The following is a 17,390-nucleotide window of genomic DNA, read 5'->3' on the forward strand; positions in this document are numbered from 1 at the left end:
AAGCAGATTAACATGGTAACAGTAAAATGTTTTTTATGTAAAAAAATTCCCTAACACATTGGCGTTACAGTTTTTCTTTAACGGTAAAAGATCATAGTAAATTTAAAGGGTTGCAGTATTCAATAAATGGCAAAAAAACAGCTTATATTTATTTCTAAATGTTTCTTAATATCCACTTCTAGTTTTTCCTTATTGTTAAGATACCACAGTTGACTTAAGGGGTTGCAGTATGTAGTAATGGGGATAAACCACAACTCATAAACCATATTACTCATTTATCACACCACAATAAACAAGTAAAATACAATAAGTTGCTTAATTACCACCACCCACCTGTAAAACTTTAGATTTTCCAGCCTCCAGAGAAATGTAGCATTCATGGCAGAAGAATGCTGTCAATTGTGATGTCATAGTTGGGCCTTGGTCTGTTGTCTTCCTTGTGAGGTCATCAGGAACAGGTCGTTCTTCTGGAGGAGGGCTTGGTGGTGGGGAGGATTCTTTTGGTTGGCCGTGGTCAGTTCGTGATTTGACCTGAATGAATGAGTTACTATGTATGTAACTTTGTAAGTGATTACTTTGGGGAGATTATTTGTCTTTGTGTATAGCTGATAATTTGGACAACCAATTAGAGACCACTGGGTTGGAGCAATTGCTGTACTTGTCCAAGGACACAAACGCCCACATAGCACTAAATAATTTTAAAAAATGAGTTGCACACAAAAATATTGCTAATAAAAGCAGTTTTAAAATTTTGAACATCACAGGCTAAATTTTATTTATACTGGTAGTTTGCTCACTTAATGCTGAATAAGAGAAATATAAAACTGGGTTTTATGGTAGATTCTAATACTTTAAAGTAGTTTAAAACTAAATACTTTACAGATCACTTTAAAGGCTATAAATTGCCAACTTGTGCTAGTGCTTCACTAGAACTAGGCAGTGACTTTAAATACTAGATTTTTTTAATTATTAATATAGAGAAAAATAGTTTCATCCACCAAGAATATCAGTTTTTTAAAAAAATTATATTTAAAATTTTACCGATTTTATCCTAGACGACAAAGTTTTCTTGGCACTCTTCGCTACACCTCCCCTTTGCCCGATGTCGAGCGGAGATGGAGGTCCATCACTGGATTCAACCAGAACAATCCGGAATTTTCCATCTTGTTTAAATGGGTTGGTTACCTTAGAGTGAGAGGAGTTAAAAGTATCTTTAGTAAAAAGGTATCTAAGCTTTATGTTTTATCTTTTATAAGATGAAAAGAATTTTTTACATGATCATTGTTATTGTAACTTTTTTGTGTATAGTTACATTTTTGATCTATTCCGAGAATAATATTCGTCAAACCAGTTGAGTAATGGTCATGTATGGTTTAAACGAAGGTATAAATATTTCTCCAAATTATGTTATATGACATCAATAACATTTAAAACACTTTTTTCTTTTTTTTTAAATTAAATTTTGTACAATGCCAAACTTATCATGAAATTAATCTTCCTGAATAAAATTGAAACACTTCCCCATTTTTTTTCTTCTAAAATTATATTTAAATTTGTCAATCTTACCATGAGATCAATCTTCTTCATCTCATAACATGGAGAATCCCCTTTCACAGTATTTATGGGGTGAATATCATCCACAGCAGTCCGCATGTTGAACACAAGAGTTGAACCCACGGTCCCGTTCAGTCTCGAACCAGAGTTGGAACTTGAGTTTCGTCTTCCAACCAACACAAGCACAGCTTCTGCGGGCCGAATCAATCGACTTGTGAAGTTCACATCCAAGTTTACATCTCCTCTGTTTGTTTGGGAAAGAAATTTTTAAATGAACTGTTGTAAAAGTACAATAAAAGTTTTTTGGTATTATAACCCATCATATACACTGTTTTTTTTTGTTTTTTTTTTATTCTTTATGGGTGAGATCCTTGTCAAGGACCTGGGATTTAGGCCAGATTTGGCCCATTACCCAAACACCCCGAATGTCTATTTAAGTCCTAGGTGCGAACGCTGGGTTGGAGCAATGTCTGTTAAGTGACTTGCCCAAGGACACATACGCCAATCAGTATCGCCCTCGAGCATCGAACCGGAACACTTTGGTCTCGATGCAAACGCCTAAACCACTGAGTCACGATGTCAGAAGAAACATACACTGTTGCTGCCAGGCCTATTATTATTAAACTAGATTTCATAATTCCCCACAAAATTCTACAATCCAACATCTTTATCGATTTTTTCTCACACAAGATAACTCAGATGGTTATACCACAGTTAATCTGTGGAACACCATATACAGTGATTCACATGCAGGCATTTACAATGGCAACATCTCTGTACTTTGTGTCAACTAAATTTATATTTATTCCACCAGTTTCTGTAATACTTAGCACCCAACTGTATTTATTCCACACTCTTTCAAAAAACTTAACTTTTAGGTAATTTATTCCTTACTTTTCTATAATATTCAACAATTAAATTTTTTTCAAAAAATCAAAGTTTAACTAGTTTTTACCTGGGAGGTACATTGACTTCATTTCCACCAGGTAAGCTGAAATCATTCTGATCACGCCCGAATATTGAAGCAATGTACGTTAGAGGTCGTGAACTTGGGTTGTTTAAACGAACCTGGTAAAATTTGTTGTTTTTTTAAGTATAAACATAATGCTGTGTTAACTATTGGAGAAAAAAATTAAATGAGCGAAGGAATAAATGTAACTTGCTTTATTCTCGCGAGGCTGGAAAACGACAGTCGTTATAACACGAGTGTTCTGTTTTATACACTTCACGCTAGCTTACAAGTTACAACGTAAAACCTGGCACAAATGAAACTTAAGTTTTTTTTTGTATAGCTTGAAATATTGTTTTGACTTTAGTAGTCTACTAAATAACTAACCTGTCTGCGAACAATAGAGTGAAGCGCACCAACAAACTCAACTGTTGATTTAGGAGCATATTGTGGAAGGTTTTGATACAGATAAACACATAACTGAAAAAAGGTAAATTATCAATATAAAAAGTTAAAAACAAAATAATGAAAAGGGGTTGCAAAATACATTTGAAACAATAAACTTTAAACAATATTTCAAACTTACAAAATAAATAGTAAATAAAAAAATGCGTTTACATAAAAAAATAGCTAAAAAAACTTTGTTTAAAATACATAACTGGCTTAGAAAACTTTGTTTAAAATAATTAATGCCTAAAAATAATTTGTTTAAAAAAATAAATGCTTAAAAAAATGTTTACAAAAACTTGATCTGCTAATTCTAAACATCGTACCAACAATAAAGAGATGGGGTTTGGGTCGGTTATGTCAGTTGCTTGAATATCGTAATCAATGCCGGCACTTCTAAGTGATCTCACTAGGATTAGTGTGTTGTGCAGACACTGCTCAGGACTGGCAGGGGCTGTGTACATCTCACTGAAGTGATCAGCAATCTATGAAAAGAAAAAAAGAAAGTGATTAACAATTGAAAAAGTGATACAGTTTTTTCTGCATGATTCATTTTCTTTAAACGAAAAAAATGTATTTTTGATGTTACCTCCATTCTGCATTTAAGGTGTTTAGTATTTGAATGTATTTTCTTCTTTTTTTAACAGTACAGTTTACACTAGTAATTCGTGAGAACACCAATATGCTTTAAAAAAAACTTGGTCACTGCTATATCAAGTCACCAAGTATCACACATTGTGGTTTTCAAAACATCTTGAAATTGATAAAAGCTTGATAAAAGTACCACCCTCAAAAATAGTTGTTTTTTTACAGGGAGACGTCTTTTTCAAGAACATCTCAAGCATACCATCAATAATATTAATAAAACTTTGTTTGTCGCTTCGATTACTGTATCGAATATTTAAAAACATTAAAAACAAAAATACAGGTAATAGCAACAAAACAACATTTGTTAAAACACAGCTTTAATTTGGAAGAAAAAAACGCAGTCGTACACCTAAATACTAGAAAATATTCTCACCAGCCACGGACAGTAAGCAGACACAACAGAAGCAAGCACGAGGCCATCCAAGAGATCGTAATCAAAGTTGACGACCCATCTAGATGGAGGTTCTCCACCTTTGCTTTTCTCCACAGGTTGTAAAGCCCTATCCCCCCACACTAAATGGCGTTGTATCTCATAATGATGGTTGAGCCATGCTAGAACAATTCGTTCACCAGTGCTAGGAAATATAACTTATTAGAGAATATATTTAACAATTTATAACTATTATATTTGTATGTTATAATATTTTTTTGTGAAAAACTCATCATTTAAGTTTTAAATGCTCCTAAACATTTGTCATTTTCAATTATTTTAATTATATTACAAGACAACTAATAAAAAGACCAAATTATCCAAATATCTGAAATCTTTAAAACAAGTTTGAATCAAATTATAAACTGAGTTGTTTTAAAATTGCTTAATCTGAAACAAGTTATTTGATAAAAGTGTGTTTTTTAAGTCAGCAACTGTATCTGCTCCTAACCAGTTAATAAAAGCTTACCTGTATACATTGCTTGCTAACGGGTCGGGGTTCACCGTTGGAATACTTTTGTTCAGTTTTGTGCTGCTTGCTTGGCTTGAGGCAATCCTTGACAACACTAAGACCTATACAGATATATGGATACTTTAATTTAACTTGTTTCATCCTCGTGTGGCTTGAAAATAACAGTCGTTATGACACAGGTGTTCTGTTTAATACACCTCGTTTACGAGTTACTACGTATGTAACTTTGTGGTTGATTGTTTTTTAGACAACCCATTAGTTACTTTTGTGACCACTGGGTTGGAGCAATTGTTGTTAAGTGTCTTGTCATAAGGACACATATGCCCACAAATGATAGCAGCAACAAGCCTTGAACCCATTACCTCTGGGTTAGGGGCAGGCGCACAAACCACTTTACCACGGTGCCGGACTTTGGGTTGGAACAATTGCTGTTAAGAGTCTTGCCCAAACACACAGTACAGAAACTATTGAATTCCACCCAAATGTTCAATATCAATTAAAACCAGACACTGACATCTTTCAGGGTAATAAACAAACAACAAATAGATTAAGATCACATGTAATTCCAAAAGTGACAATTAATGACAAAATTTACCTTGAAGAGCTGGAGCAGTAAATCTGTCCACGCCCGTTTTGAGACTGACTCAAAAAGTTCTTCTTCAATATGGATGTTGGAAGCAAGCGTTATCTTTTCATCTAAAGATTTCCCACCTTCTGAAGGTTCTACAGTCACTCGTCCATTTACTTTGTCCTGCTTTTTTGCGTCACGCTCCCTGATTTTGACCCAACGACGGTAATCACGTGGGGTTAAAAGAAACTCGGGACGAATGGCTGCCACTGATGCACCTTGGCCTCTGTGGTTTAAAAAGCATGTTAACCTTTTTATTTTAATTATATCTTATACAATATTTATTAATATATATGTTTATAAAAATGTTTTATTTGTCGTTTTAATTACGTGTAACAGAAATTTAGCTTATTTTAGAGTTGTAAAAGTTTTAATTAGGACTTAATTGGTGATGTATTCTATTCTATATGGTTAAGGTCCTTATTCAAGGACCTAGGATAAAGGACAGGTTACTCACACCCAGACTGCTTTCTCAACTGAATGTAACTACTCCATGAATAAAAAAAGGTGAATTATTTAAAAAAAACCTTAGAAAAGTAAGAAGAGTTGAATGTTGCCAATGTAGTTGAAGAATACGTTCGGTTGGATCTCGTGGTAATGGTTGGTTGATTGGGATGCCAGGAACCATTCTGTGGGTATTACAATCAGTTTAAACATTTATATATGTTTCATTGTAGATTTATTCTATAAGTAATTTTAGAACATAATATAGTGAGTTCAAAATTTTTTTGACAAAATGTAAAAATTATGTAAATGTTGATTAAAACAAAAGTTAATAAAAAAACAAAAAAAACAACAAATACAAATATAAAAAGTGATTCAAAGACAGCAAAAAAACAAGTTAATTAAAAGGGTATTTACTTAAGCAAAAAAGTATTCTTAACATTTATCATATTTAATTTTCTTGACCTTCCACATAAATGTTGAAGCATGTCATAAATTGTCTTCACATCTTTCTTCAAGCTGGTGTCCCAACCTCCAAAATTCATCCGATTTCTTTTGGGGTTGTCTGCAGTCACTGGAGGGCCACAGCGAGCAGCTATCTCCTCGTCATCAAATGGGATTCGAGTAACAAGACTAGGAGACAAATATTATGTTTTAAATAAATATAAGTGAATGATGTGAATGAAACACAGAAATACTGTGTATACAGAAACACCAAATGTTAACATATTATAAATACATATATGCGAATGAGGTGAATGAAATACAGGTTAAACTATAGACGAAATCAGAGTTTGCTCAAAAATGTAGGCAAGTATTTTACCGTCTTAGTGATTGTGGAACAGTGATAGGGAAGAGACCACCGGGCCAACCATGCGCTGAAAACCAACGTTGGGCGGCGAGCAATACTTCATGATGAAAGTGAGCTTCCAATGAACTTTCAAATGGGAAGACGGCCGAACCAAGGGAACGAGAGATAAGTTCTCGTTGTGCAGAGGCATCTTCTGTGTTTCGTTGGTTTGTTACTGGGCCCTTTACATACAAAACATAAAATATTTTTTGGTTAACTCTTTGAAAACGATAGCAAATGTTAAGATCATGTTAATTAATAGAAAATGACGGTCATTAAAACATTTTAAGAAAAAAAGGGTGTGGGAAAAGCAGCAGTTAAAAGTATGATAAAAACAATGACATGTAAAGTAAGCTGAAAATGTACATTTTTATAAATTTAAACAGCGAATGTTTTTTTTGCTTATTTCCATGTAGTATTATCTTACTTAATCTGTGAAAATTATCAGGCTGTTTTTAAAAGTGATATTTAGGAAAAACACACAACCAGCTTACTTTGTTGAGTGAAGCAACATCATGCGTTGCATTCTTTGCGACGTTAACTCTGTGACGAGATGTACCAGTGGTGTCACTGTTGGCTGGTAACGCTGGTTGAGCACCATCTCTTGAACTATGCACAAACTCCGATTCTGGAATAGACATTGTTTATAAAAACATATCAACTTTATTTGTCTTTTCGATTACAGTAGCGAAAATTTAAAAATGTTTTAAACGAAAAGACAGGATATAACGACAAGTTGTTAAAACACACTAGTAGTTAATTGTTAAAAATAAAATATATAAAATAACTTCATCTGTCTCTTTAATTACAGAAGCTAAGATTTAGAAATATTTTAAACAAAAAGATAGGATATAGCAACACGTATTTAACACACGCTTACAGTTAAAAACATATTTACGCTACACCTAGGTGTACACAACAAAATCTCACATGAAGTGGAAATAACCAATAGAAATCAACTTACCATTTTAAAAAACAGATATACTAAAAAAATACATGTGCCATTTGTTTTAACGGTTTTTTAATTTCAGTTGGAAATAAGCTAAACATTCTAAACTTTATTTAACACAACAGTTTGTGTTTTTATTAGGGAAATATGCATCTGAGTTTAATTAAGCAAGAATAAAGAATTTTGACAACATTTTCTGCAGCTTGAACTCAAAATGTTTTGTCTTTGCTTATCTTACTAAACCTGTCCTAAAACCTTCTTGCAAAACCTGTCTAAACCTGTTTAAACCTGCCTGAGCCTGTCTAGACTGACCTCTGCATCTTGAGCACAAACTACAGTCAGATTTAAATGTGATGGTGTCAGGGGTAGAGGAGAAATTACAGGAGGAAAAGTAGTATGAGGTACTCATGGTGTCCAGTTCTGAAAACACTCGAAAAATAGATAAAATGAGTGAAAAGTGAAGAAGTTATTAGTTATTTTATGAGAAAAAAAAGACTCTAAAAATGATGGGGTTGGCATTTACTTTCTGAGTTGGTTCTACAGTTTAGCAACAAACTTTGGAGTGCTCAGCAAATCTTTGTAAACTGTTTTAACAATAAACATATTTTCCAGAACATCCTCATACAGCTTGAGTTACGTAGCTTCAATCGTTTTAGTCACTAGCCCAAAAATGTTAGTATGTCTAACTACTTAGGCTAAAAACCAACAATGAAGATTAGGCCACTTTTTATAAAAAATTCAAGTTTTGGCGTTTTGTAGATTTTACGTAAATATATACATATGTTTTTTTAAATTAAGTTTTGGCCAACTTTCGTTTTAACAATAACAAACCTGAAGGAGAGTTTGTTGACTCATCAAATGTTGACGATGCAGTTCCGAAATGAGAACTCGTGGCACTTGTGCTCCCTCGTGTGGAAGGCCGGTGGGGAGAAATACACGGCAACAATACTGCTTCACCGAGACTGACTGAGTTCAAATTATAAAATATGTTATTTCAACAGAATATAAAACATAATCTAATGTTCCTGTCCATGCATTAGTTTTAAGTACATGATACATAAGCTTTTTAACTTCTGATATTAAAGATGGTGTTTAAATTGTACGTACATATGTGATGTCATGTTTATAGTGAAACTGAACAGATATATGACTTATACGCACCTAAATACATTTAAAAACAACAAAAGGTAACCGAATATGCATGAAGTGTCAGGTTAGAGTCACACATACAAAAAATACATACAAATATGAAGTGTATAACAGACATGTATGTAGTTAACAATGTCAAATAATTTAAAAATTAAACCATGTATAGGTAATGGTAATGGGAGATTTCCAAATATGGAAAAGCAATTAACCTGTAGAAAATAATCATATAAAACTAATTATCATTTTACCACATTAAAAAATCACATGTATAAATAAATTTACCTGTAGAAAATAATCACGTATAAAACTAATTCTCATTTTATCACATATAAAATTCACATATATATATATAAACAAAAATTACCTGTAGAAAATATTCACATAAAAATTTACATATAAAAACAAAAATTCAGACTGAATATATTCACTTCACTAATTGTTACTGTTTATACCTGAGTTAACATCTTGTGCTGGTCCTCTAAGTGCTTTGTCTTGCTCACAAACTATCTGGTGGTCATTTCTATGAGCAGCGAGAAAAGGATAAACTGTAAGCACGCAGTTGTCAGCAGTGGCTGTGACTGGGATGCTAAATCTATAAATTTAATGTAAAAAAATATTTTTAGGGTAATTATTGTTACTGTAGATTAAATGTAAAAAAAAGATCATCTAAAAAGTTAATTGGTAATAAGAAGTGGTGAATATATACCTTCTGCCAGCTTCATCAGTCAATGTTAAATCCACAGTGGCAGAAACTGGTTTATCGGAACTGAAAGTTAGAATGCAAGGAAGCAAGGCTGTTACTTTAATGTCTGAAAAAAAACAATTACATGGTTATGCAAGTCAGCGGCATGTACAAGCAGAGGAAAAAACAGTTTTTACAGGATTGCTATCTTATAGATAGATTTTCTACTTTTATGAGGTGAATATGTAGCATAGGATTTTGCAAGCCTGATCTGACACTGCACTATAATGTAAAAAAAAACATTGGAGAATCTAAAAACCACAACCAGGTTTCCTGTCCAACACTATATCAATAATGTTGTATTTCTGAATACATGTATATTTTTTAGTATATTTTTGCTTTGTTAACCTAACTATAACTCACTATTGACACAAAATACCTCTCCAGGGCACAGAGTTTAAAAAAAGTCTAGGACAAAATCTATACCTTAAAATCAAAATATGTCAAACTCAAATTGTTTATAAAGGCCATTAAATATATAATCAAATCAAAGATAAACATGTCCAACCTGTTGGTTTAGTTTTAGTTGGAGCAGGAATAATAGGTCCATTTGGAAACTCGAGTGCAAAACATGAGATGGTTGATCCGTCATCTGACTCTACATCTGGTATCTCAACTTTTAAATTGTTTTGTCTGAAATGTATGCAAGGATATATTTCAAAATTTGTATATGATAGAGTAAAACGAGGTTCTTTTTAAATGCCAAAACATAAGTTATGGATGTTTTATTGAATAAGATACCTAACAATTGTACTGACATATTAAATATTAGTGTATGCAAAAATGAAATATTTCGCTAACTAATGCTATACTAAAGTCTTTTAAAATAGGTGATTAATGCAACAAAGATGCACTGTACAAAATTAATAAACCTTTTAGAAGTTTGGTTAAAAACTATTTAGCACTTATTGAAATAAATACAAACGTAAAATGCTGTTTAAATCAACTATAATGACTGACTGAACTTACTTGTTGTAGCCACAAGCAATGATATTGAACTCAGCATATACAGCAGTGGATAGAGGGACAGGGGTTAGAACTAATGCAAGTGGATCAAATGTGATGGTGGGTGCTTGAAGAAGGGCATTCAAGTATATGTGTCTAGTGGGAAAAGATAAAAGTTTGTATTGCAAATATACTTCACCTTATTAATTTAACAAAAACAAATTTAACAGATGTTATGTTATCAGTATAGCATTTAATATTATTATATTTTATAATTTTTTATGAATGAATAAATGTAACTTACTTTACTTACCTCGCGTGCCCGGTAAATGACAGTCATTTTAACACGGGTGTTCATACACCCCGTACCCCTAGCCAGCTTAAGAGTTACCTTGTATGTTACTTTGTGGGCGATGTGGATTAGAATTTCATATTATTAGATTTCATAACTTTTGATTACTTCATAAGAATTAATACAAAAACAGCCTAAATAATCAAAACAGAAATAAACTAATATTACATTACTATTCCCACTCTCAAAATACAAAATACAAACCACTAACCTGTAAGGTTTTGCTTTATTTCCATTTAAAATCACAGGTATATTGTAAACGTAGCTTCCCACATTTTTAGGGCAGAATATAACAGTAAGGATGGTAGACTGTTGTGGTTCAATTACGCCACTAACTTTGTCTTGTGGATACCAGGCACCTCCTGGCTTCACAAACCTAGTGCAAATGAAACAATAAATTTATCAGAAATATTTTTTTTACTTTTAAGTTGTATGAAAAAAAACATATAAAGCAATGAAAATGTAACATTTCTTCGTAAAACTGTAAAAATAAAAAGAAACTAGTAAAAAAATTTAATAAGATAATTGCAAAAAACCACCTATTTCACAAGTAACCTTTCTGGTAAAAATTTGCTAATGTTTAAGATGTCACCAACAATAGATAGTAACAATAAAATAAAAATTAAAAAAAAAGCAAACCATGAATAAATCTTAAAATGTACAGTTCGGGGTGTTTTAACTAAATGACGAAATATAACACAGTTACATTCATCTATTTATACTTTGATTAAATTTCATTAAAGAATTCTTCTACACTGTCAGTATTCATTATGGGAAAGAACTTACGAAAATGCATTGTCTTCAAGGTAATTTCCAGCTGATGTTACATCCATCTCCCAGGTAACTGGAGAATCACTTTTATTTGTTAATGTGAATTGTTTACGATCACCACCAGCGTTATCTGGAATGCTCATGTCCATGAAAGAAACTGGAAGGGAAAAATCCAACCTAAGTTGGGTGTGTTTTAGATATATATAGCATTGAATCTATAACTATTAATCTTAGCCTAAAGTACTGTATTTGGGAAAATCTGAAAATAATAAACAAATTTCTCAAGTAATGATCTGTTTTTTAAAGGATTTAAAAAGATTAAAACTGGTCAGTACAAAAAAAGTTAAAGTAATGTTAAAAACCTAATGTACTGAAAATATGATGTGCATTAGATATACCAAGTATTACAAGCAATGTAGATTTAAAAAAAGATATTTGGCAATAAAAATATTTGTGTAAGCTGAAAATCATGAAATTCATTAATATAAACAGATAAAGGTTTATTAGAAGTTAGATAAACCAGTATTGAAAATCATAAAATTTAAATTCCCCTTTAAAAAGATTAAAAATAGTCATTATAAAACTGGTCATAACAAAAATTAGGTAAAATTCATTAGTTAGGTAAAATTTACTAGTTTATTGATTCATGAAAACCTAAATACTGAAAACCTATAGGATATCTTTATGTTTTTACCTTGAGCATGACAGCTGTAAGATTGGACGAAGTGCGGTTGCCACTACACGTCTACGCGGGGTGGGTATCGCAGTTTCTATTGGCCTTGGGGTAATAATGTGATGTTCCGATGGTACAGGGGTTGGGGGGAAAGTGCTTGGGGTTGGGCTTGGAGCGCCAGTCTTGTTGATTACTACAGGGAGATTGAAATCGTATGACGCAACCTGAGAGTTTAATACATTGGTCATGAAGAGGGAAATGATTTTAATGTAAAAAGAGAGAAAAAGGGAACAAATCACTTAGAAAGTACCATTGGGGAAAGTGGGTAGTATAAGGAAAAAACAAAAAAAAAACACTCTTGTTAAAGTGAATTTTTAGGTAAAAAGTAAAAAAAAAATCGCTTTTAAAGTGTCATATGTGGTTACTCGAAACCGGCACTGTATGGGAAAATAATGCACTCACGGTATAGCGAGTGTGGTTGGCATGCGGGGATAAATGACCGACATTCATATATTTAACAAAAGTTACTTTTTATATCAGTTATTTTTTATATCATTTATAACAATTAATATATGCTTTGTTAAAAAGTATAAAAAACTATTTATATTCACCGCACTACTAAGTAATTTTATTGTGTATCTCAAAAGATATCTACTCACAGAAGTAGGATGGAATGTCAACACACAAGGCAAGGTTTGGAGTCCAGTTAGATGAACACACCATCTGTTTGGTTGCATTAACTCCTGGTCATTTGGATCAACTAAAAAAAAAATTTTAGTTAGAAAATAAAACCCATACAGGGTAGGTTTACAGTAGGATTTTATGAAGGAAAATGATTTGAGGTTTCATTATCCCAATACCAAGCAAGAACGGTAGTTTAGTTAAAAAATAAAGACCCATAAAGTGTAGTAGCAGCATTTTATGTAGGAAAATACGTTAAGTAGCATTTTATGTTTACAGTAGCATTTTATGAAGGAAAATAAGTTAAGGTACTAACCATCCACTTCTTCTTCTGGGTAAGAAAGAGTAAAGTCTGCAAACTTTGTGAGGTCAAACTCAGCTTTAACACGAGTGGTTGTGTGGTTGATGAGATTGAAAGGCATCGAGACAGTGGAATCACAATATACTCCATGAAACTTGAATGACTGTATTAAAACATTGTTAATAAAATTTTGTAGCTAATAATGAAATAAGAATGGGAAAATAAAAAACATGTGTGTATAAGTCTCCAGTAATACGTTTTTGTGTGAAAAGGTTTTATTTAAAATTGTGTGAAAAGATTTTTGTGTAAAAGGTTTTATTTAAATTGCAACAGGCAGAGTCGTACAACAATTTTACAACAAAATGAAAATGTAGGTACATGCTTATTCAACAAAAATAACATGATTGGATAAACAGCTAAGAAATTAAAAATATATGAACATTACCTTCACATCAATATCAACTTCAGGTGGTTCTACAGTTCCTCCCATTCGTAAGTCAATTGTTTTCCATCCTCTTATATTCACTTGAATCCATGTGTCAAACTTCACTACAGAGTTGGGGAGAAGAACAACCTGTGTGAAAATTAATTTGAATAAAAGTTTATTTACAATTTCCCTTGGGTTTATTTCCAGCCAAATTATAGATAAAAGGTAAACGCAGAATAACTTTAAAAAAATATGAAAAACATACAAAAATATAAATATTTTACATAAAATGAATACCTTACAAAATATAAATAACTTACAAAAATATGAATATCTTACGAAATATGAAAAACTTAAAAAAATATGAATAACTTACATAAAAATGAATAACGTACATAAATATGAATAGGACATCATAAAAACAAAGTTGGTATACTGCACAGTAGTTCAAAATCACCTTGAGTTCGGCGGTCCCACCAACTGGGACTATTCCATGCACAGGAGTCACAGTCATTCCAGGGAAAGGGTTTGAGTTTATCACATAAAACATAGCATGGTTGTGGCCAGTGTTATGAAGCAATGCAGTTCGAGTGGATCTCATGTTAAGAGGAATACTTCCAAACAATATTCTTCTTTCTACAAACTGAAAAAATCATAATTGTTAACATTGTATGCTGTAAATACTTTGTAGGGATGTTTAGTTAAAATTGAACATGGAAACTGGCCGGGTAAGCGTTCAAGGCTCGATGTCTCTGCTGCTGCGGCGGATGTTGTTTTGGGCAAGACACTTAACGCAATTGCTTTAAACAAGTGGTCCGTATGGCGATGTCTTAATTGTCAGCCATATATTACAAAAAAGGAAAAAAATCAAATAAGTTACACTTTTTTTTAATGGAACTTTATTATAAACAAGAAATTGTTCATAGACCTTACCTGAACATTGGTTGGACCAAGCTTGGCCAAGCATTTCAGTGAAGTTGAATTTCCATTGTGAACTTGCATGTGAAACTCACCTTCTAACGGTGCAAAATAACTTGGGTGGAAAACAACCTGACAAGTAAAACGTTTTTTACTAAAAAAGTTAATGTGAATTTTATAATAGTTTTTTTTGTCGTTTAATTACGATAGCGAAGTATAAAAACTAGTTGAAATAAAAAAGACAAGATACATTATAGTATATCAATGTTTTTAAAGTAGAGACTCAGAGACTCTAATAAATTCATTAATAAATTTTTCTAACTATGATCAATTTAAAATTTTCATGTTATTTATACAACAAGTAATTGGAGCAGTTAAGGGATCATAGAAAGCATATATCTAAAGTTTTTCCTCATAAAATTGCTACAGTTTTAAAGAAGAATTTTGCAAAAATTTTTACCTCGCATTTTAGATCTTTAAAAGCTTCCACAGTTCCCGTAGCAGGGCGTATTGAGAATGCTGTTCCCCTGTCACTTAATACAGGAGACCAGGTGAACTCTGCAGGGTAGTTTCGTTGGTTAAACAAAGTCACAGTTGATCTGCAATGTAATTTAAAGAGAAAGGTAAAGAGAATGTATAGGCTATACGCTATGGTTGCTTAAGTATGATATGAATCTAAAACAGATGGCTTATTCTGGTACAGCATTTCTTTTAACAAGATGTCATATTTAAGTCACCTAAATCATGTTAAATGTTTGAATATAGTAGGGTGGAGGAAGATAGGACACATTTTCATTCAATTTTCTCGTCCCATTTGGTAGTAACTAAAGAATAATCAAAGAAATATAAAACAGTATCCTCACGACTCCCATAGACCGATGTTGATTGTTTAAAACACAATCAGGATATTTGAATATTATGTGCTAAAGGTGTCCCGCCTTCAACCAACCTACTATATATAATAAGAAAATTATGATTAGAAAATGTAACTTAATTTTAAAAAAAAATTCTTTATATAAAACTAACAGTAAAATATATATGATGAAAACTATACTGAAATTACAAGCAAACCTAGCTAAAGTAAAAACCAATGTTGTGTCTATTAATATTAAGCACCTGTATCCTGCATCTGCTGGTAGACCTGATTCTGATGACAGCTCGAGAAAATCGGAAGATAACTTCAATGCCACAGGCACGATATCAGCAAGCACTAACACATGGCTTTCATGCTGACGATTCACAGAGTAACTGGAACATAATATTCATTTTTTAATTTTTTCTCAAATTTTTTCTCTTCGAATTTTTGGTCTCTGGATTTTTTTATTCTTTGGGGAATTAAAAAGAATAAAAAATGAAATGAACGAAAGGACAGTTTATAGCAAAAAAAACAGTAGTCGCTAAAACAGACTAACAGTTAAAACAATGTTTTAGTTTAATTGCTCATATATTATACAATGTTGCTCTAATGACTCAGGTTTGTAAGTCTTGTCATTCATATTCATATGATTCACATTACTGATGTATAAAAATTAAAACAACAAATGTAAAAGTTTTTTATGTGCTTTTAATACAACCTTATCATATTTTAATGTTTCCTAAAAATTATAAAACAATTATAAATTTACAGCCAAAAACAATATGACCCTAAGTATAAAAGTAGTATGTGTATTGAATTCACACTTCCACTAACCTGATTGAACGTTGAAACTTTCCAACACTGTTTGATTCAAACACGAGGGTAAACTGAGCTTTGGACTGAGCTGGTATCACTTGTGAAAGTGGAGACGTCTGTCGTAGTTCCTTGCAGTCAATAGTTACCTGTATAAGACAAAGAAGATTTTAGCAATTTTGTTTTATCCTCACATTTATCATTGCATTGCGGAACGAACACGTATATGAAACAATACAAATACACACATGTTATAACGTATGTTGCTGTCCCAACTTACAAGAATAAACAATTTTAAAGAAAAAACAGGATATGGCGACAAAACAACAGTTGCTAAAACACAATTACAATTAAACACATATTTACATTTAATTAAAATATTTAGAAAGTTTGGTCACTAGTGAAACTCACTTGTACATGAATAAAGTGGTTGAGATTGTTTACAATGTGGAGTTGTTTGTTGTTTGTTGAACGAAGACAAACTTCACCAAAATCTATTGTTGGTGGTCCAATCACTACTTTGTGCAAATCCTAGCGATAAAAGTTAATTTTTACATTAAAATCAATATCAAAATGACTATTACAGGTATTTTTCGCAAAAAGCAATACCTATTTGTAGAATGTCAATTATATTTTAAATTAGGGCAAAATTCACTATTTTTTGGTAATTTAAAAATTATTCCCAATGTCAAAAGAAAAAGAACAAATTATCTGCTTTCAACAAAATCAATAGTCGAAAATTAACCCTAGCAAATAAATATGCTTTTATTTTTACCTGTGGTGACAAGTGTCTTTTGCAATCCTGTTTTTCAGCATATGTTGTTGGGACGGCATTCAAACCTTCAGTAACAGGACGGGTTGCTGTTTTTCGCTCCTCATTCGCAAGTTGACGTGTGGTTAAAAGGCGATGTTTCTCTTTCAGTGGTGAGATTTGGTAGGGGACTGAATGAATGAATAAAGAAATGTTATTTTCTTCATCCTCGTGTAACCAGGAAATATTAGTGTTATAACATGGGTGTTCTGTTTTGTAACTTTTTGTTTTGTATAGCTGATAATTTAGACAACCTATTAGTGACCACTGTGTTGGTTAATTGCTGTTGAGTTGCCTAATTTGAGTTGCCTAAGGTCTTTAACGCCACAACTGAGAACATCCATGTTTCATTCATACCATGCAAATGATTGAATTGTAGATGAACAAGAAAAGTCAGTAAAAGTTACAAACCTCTTGTGTTGGAGTTGGAATACAGCATGAAATTTGAGTGATACAACACAAGTTTTACATAAATAACGTAATAGGAATGTTTTGACATCTTAAAAATTATAGTTGATGACAAGAAACATTAGAGTTGTTTAACAGCTGACTACTAAAATACCTCATTAGTGCTAAATTA

The 17,390-nt window shown here is 32.1% G+C and overlaps 1 protein-coding gene across 3 annotated transcripts in view; it reads right to left on the reverse strand.

The window, feature by feature from the left end:
* The window catches only part of LOC100179897 (cilia- and flagella-associated protein 47), a 35,385-nt gene that overhangs the window by 12,315 nt on the left and 5,680 nt on the right, over positions 1 to 17,390 (reverse strand). Inside the window, exons 13-44 of one of the 3 annotated variants that reach the window (XM_026840719.1) lie at positions 16,775 to 16,941; positions 16,411 to 16,530; positions 16,021 to 16,148; positions 15,447 to 15,578; positions 14,791 to 14,929; positions 14,346 to 14,462; positions 13,870 to 14,055; positions 13,431 to 13,559; positions 13,001 to 13,148; positions 12,663 to 12,763; positions 12,025 to 12,227; positions 11,346 to 11,507; positions 10,771 to 10,935; positions 10,232 to 10,363; positions 9,771 to 9,895; positions 9,227 to 9,329; positions 8,973 to 9,112; positions 8,203 to 8,337; positions 7,684 to 7,791; positions 6,917 to 7,050; positions 6,396 to 6,604; positions 6,038 to 6,205; positions 5,656 to 5,757; positions 5,096 to 5,354; positions 4,498 to 4,601; positions 3,972 to 4,173; positions 3,277 to 3,435; positions 2,891 to 2,983; positions 2,510 to 2,622; positions 1,567 to 1,798; positions 1,042 to 1,185; positions 334 to 531 (exon numbers count right to left, since the gene is read on the reverse strand). In XM_026840719.1, coding sequence (XP_026696520.1) covers positions 334 to 531; positions 1,042 to 1,185; positions 1,567 to 1,798; positions 2,510 to 2,622; positions 2,891 to 2,983; positions 3,277 to 3,435; positions 3,972 to 4,173; positions 4,498 to 4,601; positions 5,096 to 5,354; positions 5,656 to 5,757; positions 6,038 to 6,205; positions 6,396 to 6,604; positions 6,917 to 7,050; positions 7,684 to 7,791; positions 8,203 to 8,337; positions 8,973 to 9,112; positions 9,227 to 9,329; positions 9,771 to 9,895; positions 10,232 to 10,363; positions 10,771 to 10,935; positions 11,346 to 11,507; positions 12,025 to 12,227; positions 12,663 to 12,763; positions 13,001 to 13,148; positions 13,431 to 13,559; positions 13,870 to 14,055; positions 14,346 to 14,462; positions 14,791 to 14,929; positions 15,447 to 15,578; positions 16,021 to 16,148; positions 16,411 to 16,530; positions 16,775 to 16,941 — 4,757 coding nt within the window. The remainder of the gene's footprint in view (positions 1 to 333; positions 532 to 1,041; positions 1,186 to 1,566; positions 1,799 to 2,509; positions 2,623 to 2,890; positions 2,984 to 3,276; positions 3,436 to 3,971; positions 4,174 to 4,497; positions 4,602 to 5,095; positions 5,355 to 5,655; positions 5,758 to 6,037; positions 6,206 to 6,395; positions 6,605 to 6,916; positions 7,051 to 7,683; positions 7,792 to 8,202; positions 8,338 to 8,972; positions 9,113 to 9,226; positions 9,330 to 9,770; positions 9,896 to 10,231; positions 10,364 to 10,770; positions 10,936 to 11,345; positions 11,508 to 12,024; positions 12,228 to 12,662; positions 12,764 to 13,000; positions 13,149 to 13,430; positions 13,560 to 13,869; positions 14,056 to 14,345; positions 14,463 to 14,790; positions 14,930 to 15,446; positions 15,579 to 16,020; positions 16,149 to 16,410; positions 16,531 to 16,774; positions 16,942 to 17,390) is intronic. The other 2 variants (XM_026840721.1, XM_026840720.1) reach the window with 2 other exon arrangements.

Source organism: Ciona intestinalis, chromosome 2 (assembly GCF_000224145.3).
Source record: "Ciona intestinalis chromosome 2, KH, whole genome shotgun sequence".
In the NCBI taxonomy this organism is placed as follows: Eukaryota; Metazoa; Chordata; class Ascidiacea; order Phlebobranchia; family Cionidae; genus Ciona; species Ciona intestinalis.